Source organism: Pecten maximus, chromosome 1 (assembly GCF_902652985.1).
Source record: "Pecten maximus chromosome 1, xPecMax1.1, whole genome shotgun sequence".
NCBI classification, from domain to species: Eukaryota; Metazoa; Mollusca; class Bivalvia; order Pectinida; family Pectinidae; genus Pecten; species Pecten maximus.
In genome coordinates, this window is record NC_047015.1 from 21738483 (window position 1) to 21757520 (window position 19038).

Consider the following 19038-nt stretch of genomic DNA (forward strand, 5'->3'; position numbering starts at 1 on the left):
CTAAGGAAGGTTATAGATAGTATATAATTGTAGTTCTTATAGATATTATATAATTGTAGTTCCTATAGATAGTATATAATTGTAGTTCTTATAGATAGGATATGATAGCTAGAGAAGGTTATAGATAGTATATAATTGTAGTTCCTATAGATAGTATATAATTGTAGTTCCTATAGATAGGATATGATGGCTAGAGAAGGTTATAGATAGTATATAATTGTAGTTCCTATAGATAGTATATAATTGTAGTTCCTATAGATAGGATATGATGGCTAGAGAAGGTTATAGATAGTATATAATTGTAGTTCTTATAGATATTATATAATTGTAGTTCCTATAGATAGTATATAATTGTAGTTCTTATAGATAGGATATGATAGCTAGAGAAGGTTATAGATAGTATATAATTGTAGTTCCTATAGATAGGATATGATGGCTAGAGAAGGTTATAGATAGTATATAATTGTAGTTCTTATAGATATTATATAATTGTAGTTCCTATAGATAGTATATAATTGTAGTTCTTATAGATAGGATATGATAGCTAGAGAAGGTTATAGATAGTATATAATTGTAGTTCCTATAGATAGTATATAATTGTAGTTCCTATAGATAGGTTATGATGGCTAGAGAAGGTTATAGATAGTATATAATTGTAGTTCCTATAGATAGTATATAATTGTAGTTCCTATAGATAGTATATAATTGTAGTTCCTATAGATAGGTTATGATGGCTAGAGAAGGTTATAGATAGTATATAATTGTAGTTCCTATAGATAGTATATAATTGTAGTTCCTATAGATAGTATATAATTGTAGTTCCTATAGATAGGTTATGATGGCTAGAGAAGGTTATAGATAGTATATAATTGTAGTTCCTATAGATAGGATATGATAGCTAGAGAAGGTTATAGATAGTATATAAGTGTAGTTCCTATAGATAGTATATAATTGTAGTTCCTATAGATAGTATATAATTGTAGTTCCTATAGATAGGTTATGATGGCTAGAGAAGGTTATAGATAGTATATAATTGTAGTTCTTATAGATAGTATATAATTGTAGGTCTTATAGATAGTATATAATTGTAGTTCCTATAGATATTATATAATTGTAGTTCCTATATATAGGATATGATGGCTAGAGGTTATAGATAGTATATAATTGTAGTTCCTATAGATAGTATATAATTGTAGTTCCTATAGATAGGATATGATGGCTAGAGAAGGTTATAGATAGTATATAATTGTAGTTCCTATAGATAGTATATAATTGTAGTTCCTATAGATAGGTTATGATAGCTAGAGAAGGTTATAGATAGTATATAATTGTAGTTCCTATAGATAGTATATAATTGTAGTTCCTATATATAGGTTATGATGGCTAGAGAAGGTTATAGATAGTATATAATTGTAGTTCCTATAGATAGTATATAATTTTAGTACTTATAGATAGGATATGATGGCTAGAGAAGGTTATAGATAGTATATAATTGTAGTACTTATACATAGGATATGATGGCTAGAGAAGGTTATAGATAGTATATAATTGTAGTACTTATAGATAGTATATAATTGTAGTTCCTATAGATATTATATAATTGTAGTTCCTATAGATATTATATAATTGTAGTTCCTATAGATAGTATATAATTGTAGTACTTATAGATAGGATATGATGGCTAGAGAATGTTATAGATAGTATATAATTGTAGTTCCTATAGATAGTATATAATTGTAGTTCCTATAGATAGGTTATGATGGCTAGAGAAGGTTATAGATAGTATATAATTGTAGTACTTATAGATAGTATATAATTGTAGTTCCTATAGATAGTATATAATTGTAGTTCCTATAGATAGGATATGATAGCTAGAGAAGGTTATAGATAGTATATAATTGTAGTTCCTATAGATAGGTTATGATGGCTAGAGAAGGTTATAGATAGTATATAATTGTAGTTCCTATAGATAGTATATAATTGTAGTTCCTATAGATAGGATATAATTGTAGTTCCTATAGATAGGTTATGATGGCTAGAGAATGTTATAGATAGTATATAATTGTAGTTCCTATATATAGGATATGATGGCTAGAGAAGGTTATAGATAGTATATAATTGTAGTACTTATAGATAGTATATAATTGTAGTTCCTATAGATAGTATATAATTGTAGTGCCTATAGATAGGATATGATAGCTAGAGAAGGTTATAGATAGTATATAATTGTAGTACTTATAGATAAGATATGATGGCTAGAGAAGGTTATAGATAGTATATAATTGTAGTACTTATAGATAGTATATAATTGTAGTTCCTATAGATAGGATATAATTGTAGTTCCTATAGATATTATATAATTGTAGTTCCTATAGATAGTATATGATGGCTAGAGAAGGTTATAGATAGTATATAATTGTAGTTCCTATAGATAGTATATAATTGTAGTTCCTATATATAGGTTATGATCGCTAGAGAAGGTTATAGATAGTATATAATTGTAGTACTTATAGATAGGATATGATGGCTAGAGAAGGTTATAGATAGTATATAATTGTAGTACTTATAGATAATATGTAATTGTAGTTCCTATAGATAGTATATAATTGTAGTTCCTATAGATAGGATATGATAGCTAGAGAAGGTTATAGATAGTATATAATTGTAGTTCCTATAGATAGTATATAATTGTAGTTCCTATAGATAGTATATAATTGTAGTTCCTATAGATAGTATATAATTGTAGTTCCTATATATAGGATATGATGGCTAGAGAAGGTTATAGATAGTATATAATTGTAGTTCCTATAGATAGTATATAATTGTAGTTCCTATAGATAGTATATAATTGTAGTTCCTATAGATAGTATATAATTGTAGTTCCTATATATAGGATATGATAGCTAGAGAAGGTTATAGATAGTATATAATTGTAGTTCCTATAGATAGTATATAATTGTAGTTCCTATATATAGGATATGATAGCTAGAGAAGGTTATAGATAGTATATAATTGTAGTTCCTATAGATAGTATATAATTGTAGTTCCTATAGATAGTATATAATTGTAGTTCCTATATATAGGATATGATGGCTAGAGAAGGTTATAGATAGTATATAATTGTAGTACTTATAGATAATATGTAATTGTAGTTCCTATAGATAGTATATAATTGTAGTTCCTATAGATAGGATATGATGGCTAGAGAAGGTTATAGATAGTATATAATTGTAGTACTTATAGATAGGATATGATGGCTAGAGAAGGTTATAGATAGTATATAATTGTATAAATGTATGTGTTCCTTGCATTGTGATAGGAATTTGAAACAACTACAAGTTGAAATCTCAGGATTCTCAGATGATGTTTAACTGTATAGATTTTCTGTTGCAGATGTTAATGAATGTACAGCTAGTTTAGACAACTGTACTCAATATGAGGACTGTGATAACACTATTGGAGGATTTAAGTGTAACTGTAAAAAGGGCTTCTTCAGGAATTCAACATCTTCACTTTGTCAAGGTAAGCTCTTGTGAACCCACAGATAGAAAGAAATATTGTGTGTTTGCTTTCCAGGAAGCTCATATGGATAACTTGCTCCTTCCAACAACATCACAATGAAGACTGAGCCTCACATAGATACCAATTGTGCATGTCATTACCTGACAAACTGAAAAAATCCTGCTGCTAGTTGGTAAAGTTGTAAAACAAGGTAAATTTGGACACCTGATTAGTTGGTTACTATGAGATCATTATGTAAGAAGGTATAAGATATAGACTAAGTATGATAACATGTTGATGACGTATCTGATAGATTATTATATAAAATCAATGATTCTTCATAGACCAAAGCTGATGGATGTCTTTTTATACCCCCGCAACGAAGTTAGGGGGGGGGGGGGGTATACTGGAATCAGGTTGTCCGTCCGTCCGTCCGTCTGTCTGTAGACACATTTTGTCCGGACAACTCCTCCTAAACCGATGGGCCGATTTCAATGAAACTTCACACAAATATTAATGATCATGTGTAGATGTGCATGCCACTTTCTTTTTCTCAAAATTATGGTTGCTATGGCAACTGGTCACTATAAACAGGTTTTCCGAAAAGAACCATAACTTTAAGTTTGTCCGGACAACTCCTCCTAAACCGAAGGGCCGATTTCAATGAAACTTCACACAAATATAGAGGACCATGTGTAGATGTGAATGCCACCTTCTTTTTCTCAAATTTATGGTTGCTATGGCAACTGGTCACTATAAACAGGTTTTCCAATAAGAACCATAACTTTAAAGTTTGTCCGGACAACTCCTCCTAAACCGAAGAGCCGATTTCAATGAAACTTCACACAAATATAGAAGACTATGTGTAGATATGCATGCCACTTTCTTTTCCTCAAAATTATGGTTGCTATGGCAACTGGTCACTATAAACAGGTTTTCCGATAAGAACCATAACTTTAAGTTTGTCCGGACAACTCCTCCTAAACCGAAGAGCCGATTTTAATGAAACTTCACACAAATATAGAGGACCATGTGTAGCTGTGCATGCCACTTTCTTTTTCTCAAAATTATGGTTGCTATAGCAACTGGTCACTATATTACTGGGTTATCTTAGTTAGCCTCTAATTAACAGTTCCAATTCACCATTGACTCGTGCAGATTGCGGGGGTATTAGTCAGCCATCCTGGCAACAGTTCTAGTTTTTATCACAAACGCCTGTGATCCCGGTCGCTCAATTGATACGATTCCAAGTCAAGGTGTTATTGACAGTTTCTTTAGAAACTCTTGGAAACAGTTGGCGTGTACATTTGTTGATATTTTCGTGTTCTGAGGAATCTTGTTCTTCAGAATTTTATCTATTTCTGCTTCTTCGACTGCACAAAAACGTTTGCGTTTCTGTTGGTCTGCCATTTGTAAATAACTGGAAGGGAGACAACTTCTCGCATGTGTTCCAGGGATATATGACATTTGTCTCCCTGGCTCACGCGCCTCAGGGAGATATGATGTTTTGTCCCCCTTCCACGTGATGCGATTCGGCTTATCACAGACACTGTTATAAACATGAGGTATAATAAAACAATTTGTTCCATTCGTAAATGTATATTGATTTTCAGATATACTGGAGTGCTCAGTAAACAAAGGGGGTTGCAGTGATACCTGTATTGAGGAGGTGCCGGGATATTCCTGTAGTTGTCCTGCTGGCCATGAACTGTACACTGAGCTCAACCAAAACAACATCAGCATATCCAGTGTAGAAACTGGTCTTCGGGAGGGAGACAAAATCTACATTAACCATACCTGTGTCCGTATGTATTCTGTTATAGTCATACCCTGTGTTGTATCACACCTGTATCTCTATGTATAAACATGGGTCTAATATGACTGAAGAACCAGTGGCCAGTAAGCTGTTGTAGTTCCTCTTCTCAGTTCCAGGATGATATGCATGCAAGGTGACCTTAAAGATATTGATTGGTAAAATGAAGAGAAACCAATTCTTAATTCTGGCTCCATTATGTATGAATTCACTTATCCATTTAAGCAGATATCTTGTTGTAGTGTACTTGATGCTGAAAGCTGGGCAGAAATAGGGGGAAATAGTTATAACTCAGTTTCAAAAATGTCCAGTTTTAGACCAAAATATTTTACTTGAGATTGCAAATTTACTAAAATGAACTGGCAGCTGCAGTCTAGAAATTGAGACTTAATTGATAGTGATAATACCTTTTCTCATAAATCTTTCTCAATGTTACTATATGGGCGGCGGAAAGGGCAAAAATCCATTAAAACAAAACCAATGTCAAAAATGATATCAAAATAGACATTCTTTTCAAATCAACATATGTTATGGAACAATCAATGTTCAAAACCAAACCAATAGATAAGAAAACCAAACCAAAAGACATGAAAACTAAACCAATAGACAAACGGAAATCAATAGTCACGGCTGCAGAATCAAGAAATCTAAATCAATGAACTCACAAACTGACGCTAGATGGCGTTGTGTTTCAGTATACGCCATCAGGTCCCCGTGATTTCGTGTACGCCGCACCCGGACCCGGATCCGATCCCCGTACTAGGAATATTGATTTTTTTCTCAACAACGACTCAATGAATAAATCTCATTTACGTACCTCACTCGCGTGATCGTAGACTACACCTGCCTTTGTCGGCAATATATAGTTATTGAGTATATAACATTGTATATTTAAGAAATAATTAACGATGATTCGCGTATTTTCAAATATTTTTTAATATTTAAATTTCTAACTAGTGTTAATTTAGCATTATGATTATTTAATTGTGACTAGACATCTCTTAAGTATTGCCAATCAAGGTATTACCCGAAAGCAGGCCACGCGAGGTGTCGCTTGCGGTAAAGTTGAAAGGATCGGCCGCCTGGTCATGCTGAGTGACGTGATAAGCATTCATATCCAGTCAAAACAATCCACAGGTGTCCCAATTAGTGATGGATACTTTTGCAGGTATCAAAAATGTTTGGTAGATACATCCTCTGGCCATATTTAAAAGCAGACATGATGACGTACTGACCTAATTTTATCAACATATATCGCCTATTTTTACATAAGTGCTTTCGTAAACGCAACAGGTTATGTAGACTATGCTTTCGATGTATAAAGAGACCATTTATTACAGTAATATAGCGATAGATTCTGATTCAGATAAAAAATATAACCATGCGGAGATTATACTGTACAAATGTAAACTTGTGTGTCACAAATGAAACGTGTACTGTACTGTTTGGGGGGCCTATATCTACGCATTGCCCGAGCGGCTTCGTGCAGTAATCATCATAATTATCGCGAAATGAAGAACGTTTAACGATCAATTAACATTGAATTAAATAAAATACTATCATTTTACTTATTTATAAATGTGCCATTGTTCAGACCGACGTTGTTACGTATCAGATTTACAATGGATGTGTTTGTGTCTCTGCCGAGATTTTCGCCGATATCGGCTCGGATAGTTCGAACTCGCACTTACTTTCTGAAGCATAATTTCGAATAATTCGAACAGGTTCGTCAATATTTATTTAATTTTGTTCGAACTAACCGGAGGTTTACCTTCGTTACCATCTACCTCCATTACCGACACCACTCAATGGTCATCACCTGTATGATGGATTTGTGCTGCTGCTGCTCAGAGATGTGTACAAGTATATTGCTGCTGTAGTTGGTTTCATTCGTAGTGCATACCCAGCAAACACACAACATTTTCGCAACGAAATTAATCAGGATTTATAAGAAATATATGAGATTTATTCATTGAGTCGTTGTTGAGAAAAAAAATCAAATTCCTAGTACGGGGATCGGGTCCGTGTCCGGGTGCGGCGTACACGAACTCACGGGGACCTGTATAGATGACGTATACTGAAACACAACGCCATCTAGCGTCAGTTTGTGAGTTCATTGATTTAGATTTCTTGATTCTGCAGCCGTGACTATTGATTTCCGTTTGTCTATTGGTTTAGTTTTCATGTCTTTTGGTTTGGTTTTCTTGTCTATTGGTTTGGTTTTGAACATTGATTGTTCCATAACATATGTTGATTTGAAAAGGATGTCTATTGATATGACTTTTGACATTGGTTTTGTTTTAATGGATTTTTGCCCATTCCGCCGCCCATATTACTATGTAGGTTCCACATGGGCCATAGTAGGCCATCTAAAGGGGTTGGGGGTTGGAAATGACGGAGGGATATTTTTACAATGTCATTAGTGGAATATATTTTGTGTATTTCCTGCTGTACCAGGTAAGCCTTATATACCACAATGAAAGCTCCTCTGTAATGCCAGTGGGTTGTAAATTAAGTGGGATGATCATTTATTAATAATTATATATGAAGCTTTGGGAAACACGAACAGGTACATAGTTTTGTGTTAGTCTTTATTCTCTAAATATAGTTTTAAAGGTATGCCATACATACAAGATGGCCACCACAAACAATATTTTTGTATTAATTTAATCATTATGTGAGATTTTTTATTTTTTAGGAAAAACCTGTGACTCGCTTTCCCATCCGAGTAATGGACAGCGTCTGACTGAAGATGCCTACACATTTTACTATGAGGACATAGTTCATTTTGCCTGTGATATTGGTTATATTATGTCAGGGGATAAAAATATAACATGTGAGGCCAATCAACAGTGGTCCGCCTCTCCTCCAACCTGCAATAGTAAGTAAATCAACAGTGGTCCGCCTCTCCTCCAACCTGCAATAGTAAGTAAATCAACAGTGGTCCGCCTCTCCCCCAACCTGTAATAGTAAGTAAATCAACAGTGGTCCGCCTCTCCCCCAACCTGTAATAGTAAGTAAATCAACAGTGGTCCGCCTCTCCCCCAACCTGTAATAGTAAGTAAATCAACAGTGGTCCGCCTCTCCCCCAACCTGTAATAGTAAGTAAATCAACAGTGGTCCGCCTCTCCCCCAACCTGTAATAGAAAGTAAATCAACAGTGGTCCGCCTCTCCCCCAACCTGTAATAGTAAGTAAATCAACAGTGGTCCGCCTCTCCCCCAACCTGTAATAGTAAGTAAATCAACAGTGGTCCGCCTCTCCCCCAACCTGTAATAGTAAGTAAATCAACAGTGGTCCGCCTCTCCCCCAATCTGCAATAGTAAGTAAATCAACAGTGGCCCGCCTCTCCCCCAATCTGTAATAGTAAGTAAATCAACAGTGGTCCGCCTCTCCCCCAACCTGTAATAGTAAGTAAATCAACAGTGGTCCGCCTTTCCCCCAATCTGCAATAGTAAGTAAATCAACAGTGGTCCGCCTCTCCCCCAATCTGTAATAGTAAGTAAATCAACAGTGGTCCGCCTTTCCCCCAATCTGTAATAGTAAGTAAATCAACAGTGGTCCGCCTTTCCCCCAATCTGCAATAGTAAGTAACATTGATTTTATTCATGCTTCTACAAATGCATATTTGTATAATCCACATTTCTTAAATGGTGATTTTTTTTTATCAACAGTAAATCTATGGCATTTATCTACTATACACTCTCCAACATCTTAACATTTATAGATATGACTGTCACCTACAATACACTCTCCAACATCTTAACATTTATAGATATGACATTCACCTACAATACACTCTCCAACATCTTAACATTTATAGATACGACAGTCACCTACAATACACTCTCCAACATCTGTAACATTTATAGATATGACAGTTACCTACAATACACTCTCCAACATCTGTAACATTTATAGATATGACAGTTACCTACAATACACTCTCCAACATCTGTAACATTTATAGATATGACAGTCACCTACAATACACTCTCCAACATCTGTAACATTTATAGATATGACTGTCACCTACAATACACTCTCCAACATCTTAACATTTATAGATATGACATTCACCTACAATACACTCTCCAACATCTTAACATTTATAGATACGACAGTCCCAACATCTGTAACATTTATAGATATGACAGTTACCTACAATACACTCTCCAACATCTGTAACATTTATAGATATGACAGTTACCTACAATACACTCTCCAACATCTGTAACATTTATAGATATGACAGGTACCTACAATACACTCTCCAACATCTGTAACATTTATAGATATGACAGTCACCTACAATACACTCTCCAACATCTGTAACATTTATAGATATGACAGTCACCTACAATACACTCTCCAACATCTGTAACATTTATAGATATGACAGTCACCTACAATACACTCTCCAACATCTGTAACATTTATAGATATGACAGTTACCTATTATACACTCCAAAAAAAAAAAGGAATGAGAGTTGTATAATAGAAACTGACTGTGCTATAGCACAAACAGTGCTTGTTATGTTTTTATATTGCATTAATTTATACATTTTTATGTGCATTGGATATGTCAGTGGAATTGTCCATCCATTGATACCAGGGATTTCCCTACATTAGAAACAGGGTCCCATTTTCCTAAAAAAATCTTGTAAAAATTCCCAATTTGCCACTGAAAAGTTCCTAATTTTGAAGTCACTTTTGAATGATTAAGTAAGTTTTATCTACAAAGACCTATACTAAGGTACTTTTGAAAAATAAAAAACACCAGCTATAGATAACAAAATGAAATGAAAAATAATATATGGGCAATTACTCATCACAGAAAAACTGAAAGTGTTAATTTCACTTTTCCCAATGTCACATTTTTTCGTGCAGAAATTCCCAATTCAATGGACCCTGGACCCAGTTGAAAAATTGTAGGAAAATCCCAGGAAACATCTGTAAAATCCCACTCGGGTTTGATCAATCTCTATTGATCCTAATGCAGTTTGTTAAGATATAAATATGAAGGTGTTCTTTTGCATGCAGCATTTTGTTACAATTATCATTATTCATAATGTACTTTTATAACTTTTGATACAAGAATGTCACTTTTACAAGCATTTTCTTTAGTTAGCCCTGTGGTTCTCTTGTTCATAGATATGTAAAATAACCTGTACATCCTCAAATAGGAACATATATGAATGACTTCTTTATGGGATAAAATTTCTTATGCAATGGCCATCACTTGAGTATGACTTTCCTCAACGAAATCTTAGCATTATAGAAAAACTAAATTTTGGATGTAAAACCTGTTTTTAGGTAATATTGATTATCTTCATATTAACAGGAGCATCATGTTTTGTGCCTGTACGTGGAGCCCGGATGTTTAACAGCAGTACAGCACCAGGTGGGGAGGTTTATCTTTCTGATGCGGTGACATTTCAGTGTCATTATGGTAGCCAGGTGGTGGACAGAACCATGTACTGCAGGCTATTTGGGAAATCAGCAGTATGGGTGGCAGGGAGATGACTATAGCTGTCCTGGTAAGTGGTACACTATACAAAATAGGATATTGTAATAACTCAAGTTTTGTCTGTCAGCAGTTTGTACCGTTGAGAAGAACTCTGTAGACAGCTGTAGCTCTTCAAATTTTACTAAGTGTTTTGTAGCAGAGGTTCAATTAATCACAGACGCAGTCAGTAGTGTGTGACTGTTTATTATGGTCGCTGACCATAAAACCTATTATATAAATAGACATTCAAGTAGACATGTAATTATATAATCACCCACACATCATTCACTCCATAGTATAAATAGACATAAATAGACATACAATGATGTGATATAACGAATGATTACGATTAAAATTACTATATTTCACATAACCTAAAATACCAGGAACATCCAGAGTAAGGTATAAGTAGTGACTGGATCTACCTTCGACGGTTTCGTCTGTCACCGTCAAGGGAATAGGTGAGAGTGAGGTAGGGAGACGGCGGTGACTGGTATTTGGACGGTTGGTCCGTGCCGCACGTGCACATACATACATACTTACATTCCTAACCGCCGATACAGGCGTTATTTTGAATATAATTTAATTTTGTATGAAACACGCATTTTCATTGGCTAAAATAATTTTGTTGTACCTCCATGACAAAATTTTTGACGTTGCGAAATGTGACATCATTTTTGATTGGCTGATGACATTGCGTAATAATTTATCACAGAAAAGAGTTCGCCAAAGAAAGTGAAATATCTTGGTGTGTATAAGACGAAATTAAATTATAAGAATTAACATTAATTATTTTTCTGTTATACAGTCATAACATAAAAAACTGGAGTGTACTCTCTTCATAATTTAATTTTGCTTGTAACAAGCATTTTCATTGGCTCAAAAAATTATGTGATCATCTCATAACATAAAAAAAACCTGTGACGTCAGCGGAGTAATCGTTGTTCACGGGATTTTGTATTTATCGATGTGTTTTTAAATATCTGGAGCAAAATAAACATGTTAAACTTAATGAAAATGTTTCTTATCGTTGTTAATTAAATTATAAGGGTTAACTGTAATATTTTTTTTATGTTATTGAGCAATAACACGAAAAACTGGGGTGTAATCTTTTCATAAACCGCTTTGCGGTTTATTCAGAGTACACCCCAGTTTTTTGTGTTATTGCTCAATAACGTAAAAAAATATTACAGTTAACCCTTAAATAAACCGCTTCGCGGTTTATTTAGAGTACACTCCAGTTTTTTCTGTTATGACTGTATAACAGAAAAAATAATATGAACACCTGGCTACAGTTTTATTGTACGACTTTCTATTGTGCCAGTAAAATATTTTATTTTATTACATTTTTACTAGTGAAATATCATATATATTATTCATTCTATAAAAGTGATATTTTTCACTAGTGAATCACTTTCTGATATTTTTTCACTAATATCACTTTTTCCGATTTGACCAATCAGAACTCTGCTTACAAACAGCAATGGGGAAATTAAGATTTGCATATAGCTCTCCGCCAGATTAATTATGACATCATAATGGACGATAGATTACATAATGTCACAATTGAGCTGCCTCAGTATATTTTGCTCTAAAATGTTACAGTAATAAACAGAATACCTAACAGTATCTTCTGAGGAATACCAAATATGTTTCACTCGTGTGGCTAATATTTTCATATTTGTCACTCTCACGCACTGGAGTAAAATATAAAAACATTAGCTACACTTGTAAAATATATTTGGTATTTCCGAAGACACTGTTGGATATCCTCTATGTATGGCTTTCTGTTGTGCCAGTAAAATATTTTATGATATGACTTTCAGTTGTGCCAGTAAAGCATGCCAAATGAAACTTTCATCATTTTTCTGTCAACTCATCATGTTATTAGATAGGGCACTGATTGAAAATAGTGCTTCCTCAATGACACCTGAGACGGAGACAAATTTTGTGGCTGATTGCATTGATAAACGAATTGGTAAACAGATTTCATGACAAGTTTAGATATTGGCTCACCTTGTTAAAGGTCAAAGTCACTAACCAAATCATGTTCATTGTCATTACTCTTAGACTAGTGGTTGCATTTCCTGCCAACAAATGAAGCCTCATTGGTATGTCTACACTTTTACTGATAATGATTGATTCTAATGATTCTTTTTAACATTATCAGAAATTAACTGTGGTGATCCAGAGGTTGTTCCTGGATCAGTTTATACAGCGCGTTCCGCAAATTCTTTGAAGAACACATTTAACTTTGGTTGTGACACTGGCTTCGTTGCCAGTGGAAAGTCTACAATGAACAACAGTGTGGTTATGTGTGAAGAGAATGGAAGATGGGGCCTTGGCAACCTTACCTGTACAGGTGAGTGCTGTAGGAGAGATATTGACCAGGTATTATTCATAGATAGGAGAGATATTGACCAGGTATTATACATAATTAGGAGAGATATTGACCAGGTATTATACATAATTAGGAGAGATGTTGACCAGGTATTATTCATAGATAGGGGATATATTGACCAGGTATTATTCATAGATAGGAGAGATATTGACCAGGTATTATTCATAGATAGGAGAGATATTGACCAGGTATTATACATAGATAGGAGAGATATTAACCAGGTATTATACATAATTAGGAGAGATATTGACCAGGTATTATACATAGATAGGAGAGATATTGACCAGGTAATATACATAGATAGGAGAGATACTGACCAGGTATTATACATAGAGAGGGGAGAGATATTGACCAGGTAATATACATAATTAGGAGAGATATTGGCCAGGTATTATACATAGAGAGGGGAGAGATATTGACCAGGTAATATACATAATTAGGAGAGATATTGACCAGCTAATATACATAGATAGGAGAGATACTGACCAGGTATTATACATAGATAGGAGAGATACTGACCAGGTATTATACATAGAGAGGGGAGAGATATTGACCAGGTAATATACATAATTAGGAGAGATATTGACCAGGTATTATACATAGATAGGAGAGATATTGACAAGGTATTATTTATAGATAGGGGAGATATTGACAAGGTATTATACATAGATAGGGGAGATATTGACCAGGTATTATTCATAGATAGGGGAGATATTGACCAGGTATTATTCATAATTAGGAGAGATATTGACCAGGTATTATACATAGATAGGAGAGATATTGACAAGGTATTATTTATAGATAGGGGAGATATTGACAAGGTATTATACATAGATAGGGGAGATATTGACCAGGTATTATTCATAGATAGGAGAGATATTGACCAGGTATTATTCATAGATAGGAGAGATATTGACCAGGTAATATACATAATTAGGAGAGATATTGACCAGGTATTATACATAGATAGGAGAGATATTGACAAGGTATTATTTATAGATAGGGGAGATATTGACAAGTATTATACATAGATAGGGGAGATATTGACCAGGTATTATTCATAGATAGGGGAGATATTGACCAGGTATTATTCATAGATAGGAGAGATATTGACCAGGTAATATACATAATTAGGAGAGATATTGACCAGGTAATATACATAATTAGGAGAGATATTGACCAGGTATTATTCATAGATAGGAGAGATATTGACCAGGTAATATACATAATTAGGAGAGATATTGACCAGGTATTATACATAATTAGGAGAGATATTGACCAGGTAATATACATAATTAGGAGAGATATTGACAAGGTATTATTTATAGATAGGGGAGATATTGACCAGGTATTATACATAGATAGGGGAGATACTGACCAGGTATTATTAGCCCACCATCATCAGATGGTGGGCTATTCAAATCGCTGTGCGTCTGTGGTCGGAGGTGCGTCTGTCCCTCCGTCCGTCCGTAAAAAATTCTTGTTATCACTATTTCTCAGAAAGTACTGAAGGGATCTTTCTGAAATTTCATATGTAGATTGCCCTTGGTGCCTAGTTATGCATATTGCATTTATGGACCAGTCGGAAACAACATGGCCGAAAGGCAGCCATCTTGGATTTTGACCATTGAATTTTGGTATCGCTATTTCTCAGAAAGTACTGAAGGGATCTTTCTAAAATTTAATATGTAGGTTCCCCATGGTGCCTTGTTATGCATATTGTATTTTGGAACCATTCTGAAAACAACATGGCCGACAGGCATTTACACAGATTAATAAGAGGAAGGGAAAAATAGAGAAAAGATCAATCTGACATGGAACCTATCAAGATCATTCAATGGTGGGCGCCAAGATCCCTCTGGGATCTTTTGTTCATAGATAGGAGAGAAATTGACCAGGTATTATACATAGATAGGAGAGATATTGACCAGGTATTATTTGTAGGTAGAAGAGATATTGACATGGTATTAATCACAGGTAGGGGAGATATTGACAAGGTCTTATACATAGATAGGAGAGATATTGACAAGGTATTATTTGTAGGTAGGAGAGATATTGTCCGGGTATTATTTGTAGGTAGAAGAGATATTGACAAGGTATTAATCACGGGTAGGGGAGATATTGTCCAGGTATTATTTGTAGGTAGAAGAGATATTGACAAGGTATTAATCACAGGTAGGGGAGATATTGTCCAGGTATTATTTGTAGGTAGAAGAGATATTGACAAGGTATTATTCACAGGTAGGAGAAATATTGACCAGGTATTATTTACAGGTAGGAGAAATATTGACCTGGTATTTACAGGTAGGAGAGATATTGACCAGGTATTATTTGTAGGTAGGAGAGATATTGACAAGGTATTAATCACAGATAGGAGAGATATTAACCAGGTATTATTTGCAGGTAGGAGAGATATTGACAAAGTAGTATTCACATGTGGGAGAGGTATTGTCCAGTTATTATTCACAGGTGGGGGAGGTATTTACCAGTTATTTTGCACAGGTGGGAGAGGTATTTTCCAGGTATTGTTCACAAGTAGAAGAGGTTTTGTCAATGTATTATTCACAGGTGGGAGAAGTATTTTCCAGGCATTATTCACAGGTATTATACTTGTAAGGTATAGGATTCAACTTTTGATAATCTTGTTCAACAAATAAAAAGAAAATAGTAAGAAACCTTTGCCTGTATGCCTATTTATTTATTAGTATGTTCATACTGATTGGTGTGTAATCATTTTCCTTAGGTGCACTATGTACTGACCCAGGAACACGTATAGATGCTCAACAGATTGCTACTAGCTATGAGGTTGGACAAGAAGTATACTGGACTTGTGACAGGCCAGGTTTCTCTCCAGACCCTCCCACTGTCATCGAGTGTCGGATAACCGGAGGTGTAGTGGCTTGGAACTCTACAGTACGCCCAACCTGTAAAGGTACCTAATGCTTCATATAAATACACCACTATAAGCAATACCATACACAGTAATATACACAGTACTATACACACCACTATACCCTCACTATACACACCACTACACACACCACTATACACACCACTATACACAGTACTATACACACCACTATACCCTCACTATACACACCACTACACACACCACTATACACAGTACTATACACAGTACTATACACACCACTATACACAGTACTATACACACCACTATACACACCACTATACACAGTACTATACACACCACTATACACAGTACTACACACACCACTATACACACCAATATACACACCACTATACACAGTACTATACACAGTACTATACATACCACTATACACAGTACTATACACACCACTATACACAGTACTATACACACCACTATACACAGTACTATACACAGTACTATACATACCACTATACACAGTACTATACACAGTACTATACACACCACTATACACACCACTATACACAGTACTATACACAGTACTATACACACCACTATACACACCACTATACACACCACTATACACACCACTATACACAGTACTATACACACCACTATACACACCACTATACACACCACTATACCCTCACTATACACACCACTACACACACCACTATACACAGTACTATACACACCACTATACACACCACTATACACAGTACTATACACACCACTATACACAGTACTATACACACCACTATACACACCACTATACACACCACTATACACACACATACACCAGTAACTCATACACCCACTATACACACAATAACAAACACAACCACTATACAACAATAACAACACACACTATAACACAATAACACACAACTACACCATACACACACAACACCTATAAACACACAACACTATACAACAGTAACACAACACTCTATACAACACACATAACACCACACAGACACTCATAACAACAAACATAACATAACACCAACAACTATACACACAATAACACACAACACTATACACACAATAACATACCCAACACTCTATACAACAAATAACACACAAACACCTATACTACAATATACACACACACCACTATAACACACAATAACACCACAACACTATACACAATAACTAACACACACTATACACAATAACACAACACACTATACACACAATAACACACAACACTATACACAATAACACACACAACACCAACACACGTAACACCAACACACATATACACACAATAACAACACAACACTATACCACACATAACATCACACAACACTCATATCACACAATAACACACAACACTATACACCCATAACATACACAACACTCTATAACACAACAATACAACACAACACACTATACAACCATAACACTATACAAACAACACACTACACACAAAACCTATACACACATAACACACACACACTCTATACACACAATAACACACACAACCTAACACAAACACCACACTCATACACAATAACAACACAACACTTATAACACATAACACACAACACTATAAACGAACACACAACATAACACACATACAACAAACCTATAACAATAACAACACAACACTAACCAATAAACCCAACACCTACACACGAACATACAACCCTAACACAATAACACACACAACACTCTATACAACAAAACAACACACAAACACTAATACACAACAATAAACACAAACACCAACATTCTATACACACATAACAACAAACACCATATACCACAACAAAAAAAAAAAAAAAAAAAAAAAAAAAAAAAAAAAAAAACAATAACACACACAACACTCTATACACACATAACATACCAACTCTCATACACACATATACACATCACAACACCTATACAGCAACTAACAACAACAACACTCTATACACACACATACACACCCACAACACTCATAACACAACATACACCAACACAACTCATACACAAATAACCACACAACACTCTATACAACAATAACATACACAACACATAACCATAACAACCAACTAACACACACACCACAACACATAACATACACAACTCTATACACACAACTACACAACAAACACTCAAACCATAACATAACACACACACCTATACACACAAACACACAACACACTCTATACAAAACAACACATCAACACCATAAACAACAACACTATACACACATAACATCACAACACTATACACACAAGTAAACACACAACACATAACAATACACACACACACAATAACACACACAACACTCTATACACAATAACACACACAACACTCTATACACACAGTAACACACAACACTCTATACACACAATAACACACACAACACTCTATACACACAATAACACACAACACTATTCACACAATAACACACGCAACACTATACACACAGTAACACACAACACTCTATACACACAATAACACACACAACACTCTATACACAATAACACACACAACACTCTATACACACAATAACATACACAACTCTATACACACAATAACACACACAAGACTCTATACACACAGTAACACACAACACTCTATACACACAATAACACACACAACACTATACACAATAACATACACAACACTATACACAATAACACACACAACACTCTATACACACAGTAACACACAACACACTATACACACAATAACACACACAGCACTATACACAATAACACACACAACACTCTATACACACAGTAACACATAACACTCTATAGACACAATAACACACACAACACTCTATACACACAATAACACACACAACACTTTACACTCAATAACACACACTAACACACACAGCACTCTATACACAATAACACACACAACACTCTATACACACAATAACATACACAACTCTATACACACAAT

General features: G+C 34.6%; 2 protein-coding genes across 2 annotated transcripts in view; both read left to right on the forward strand.

The window, feature by feature from the left end:
* LOC117334238 (CUB and sushi domain-containing protein 3-like) overlaps positions 1–8060 on the forward strand; it is a 23713-nt gene extending 15653 nt beyond the window's left edge. The window contains exons 10-12 of the mRNA XM_033893774.1: positions 3394–3522; positions 5115–5317; positions 8013–8060. Coding sequence (XP_033749665.1) covers positions 3394–3522; positions 5115–5317; positions 8013–8060 — 380 coding nt within the window. The remainder of the gene's footprint in view (positions 1–3393; positions 3523–5114; positions 5318–8012) is intronic.
* A 142-nt stretch (positions 8061–8202) lies between these two features.
* LOC117327642 overlaps positions 8203–19038 on the forward strand; it is a 136652-nt gene continuing 125816 nt past the window's right edge. Inside the window, exons 1-4 of the mRNA XM_033884710.1 lie at positions 8203–8239; positions 10658–10853; positions 12993–13184; positions 15967–16155. Coding sequence (XP_033740601.1) covers positions 10763–10853; positions 12993–13184; positions 15967–16155 — 472 coding nt within the window. The 5' untranslated portion in view covers positions 8203–8239; positions 10658–10762. The remainder of the gene's footprint in view (positions 8240–10657; positions 10854–12992; positions 13185–15966; positions 16156–19038) is intronic.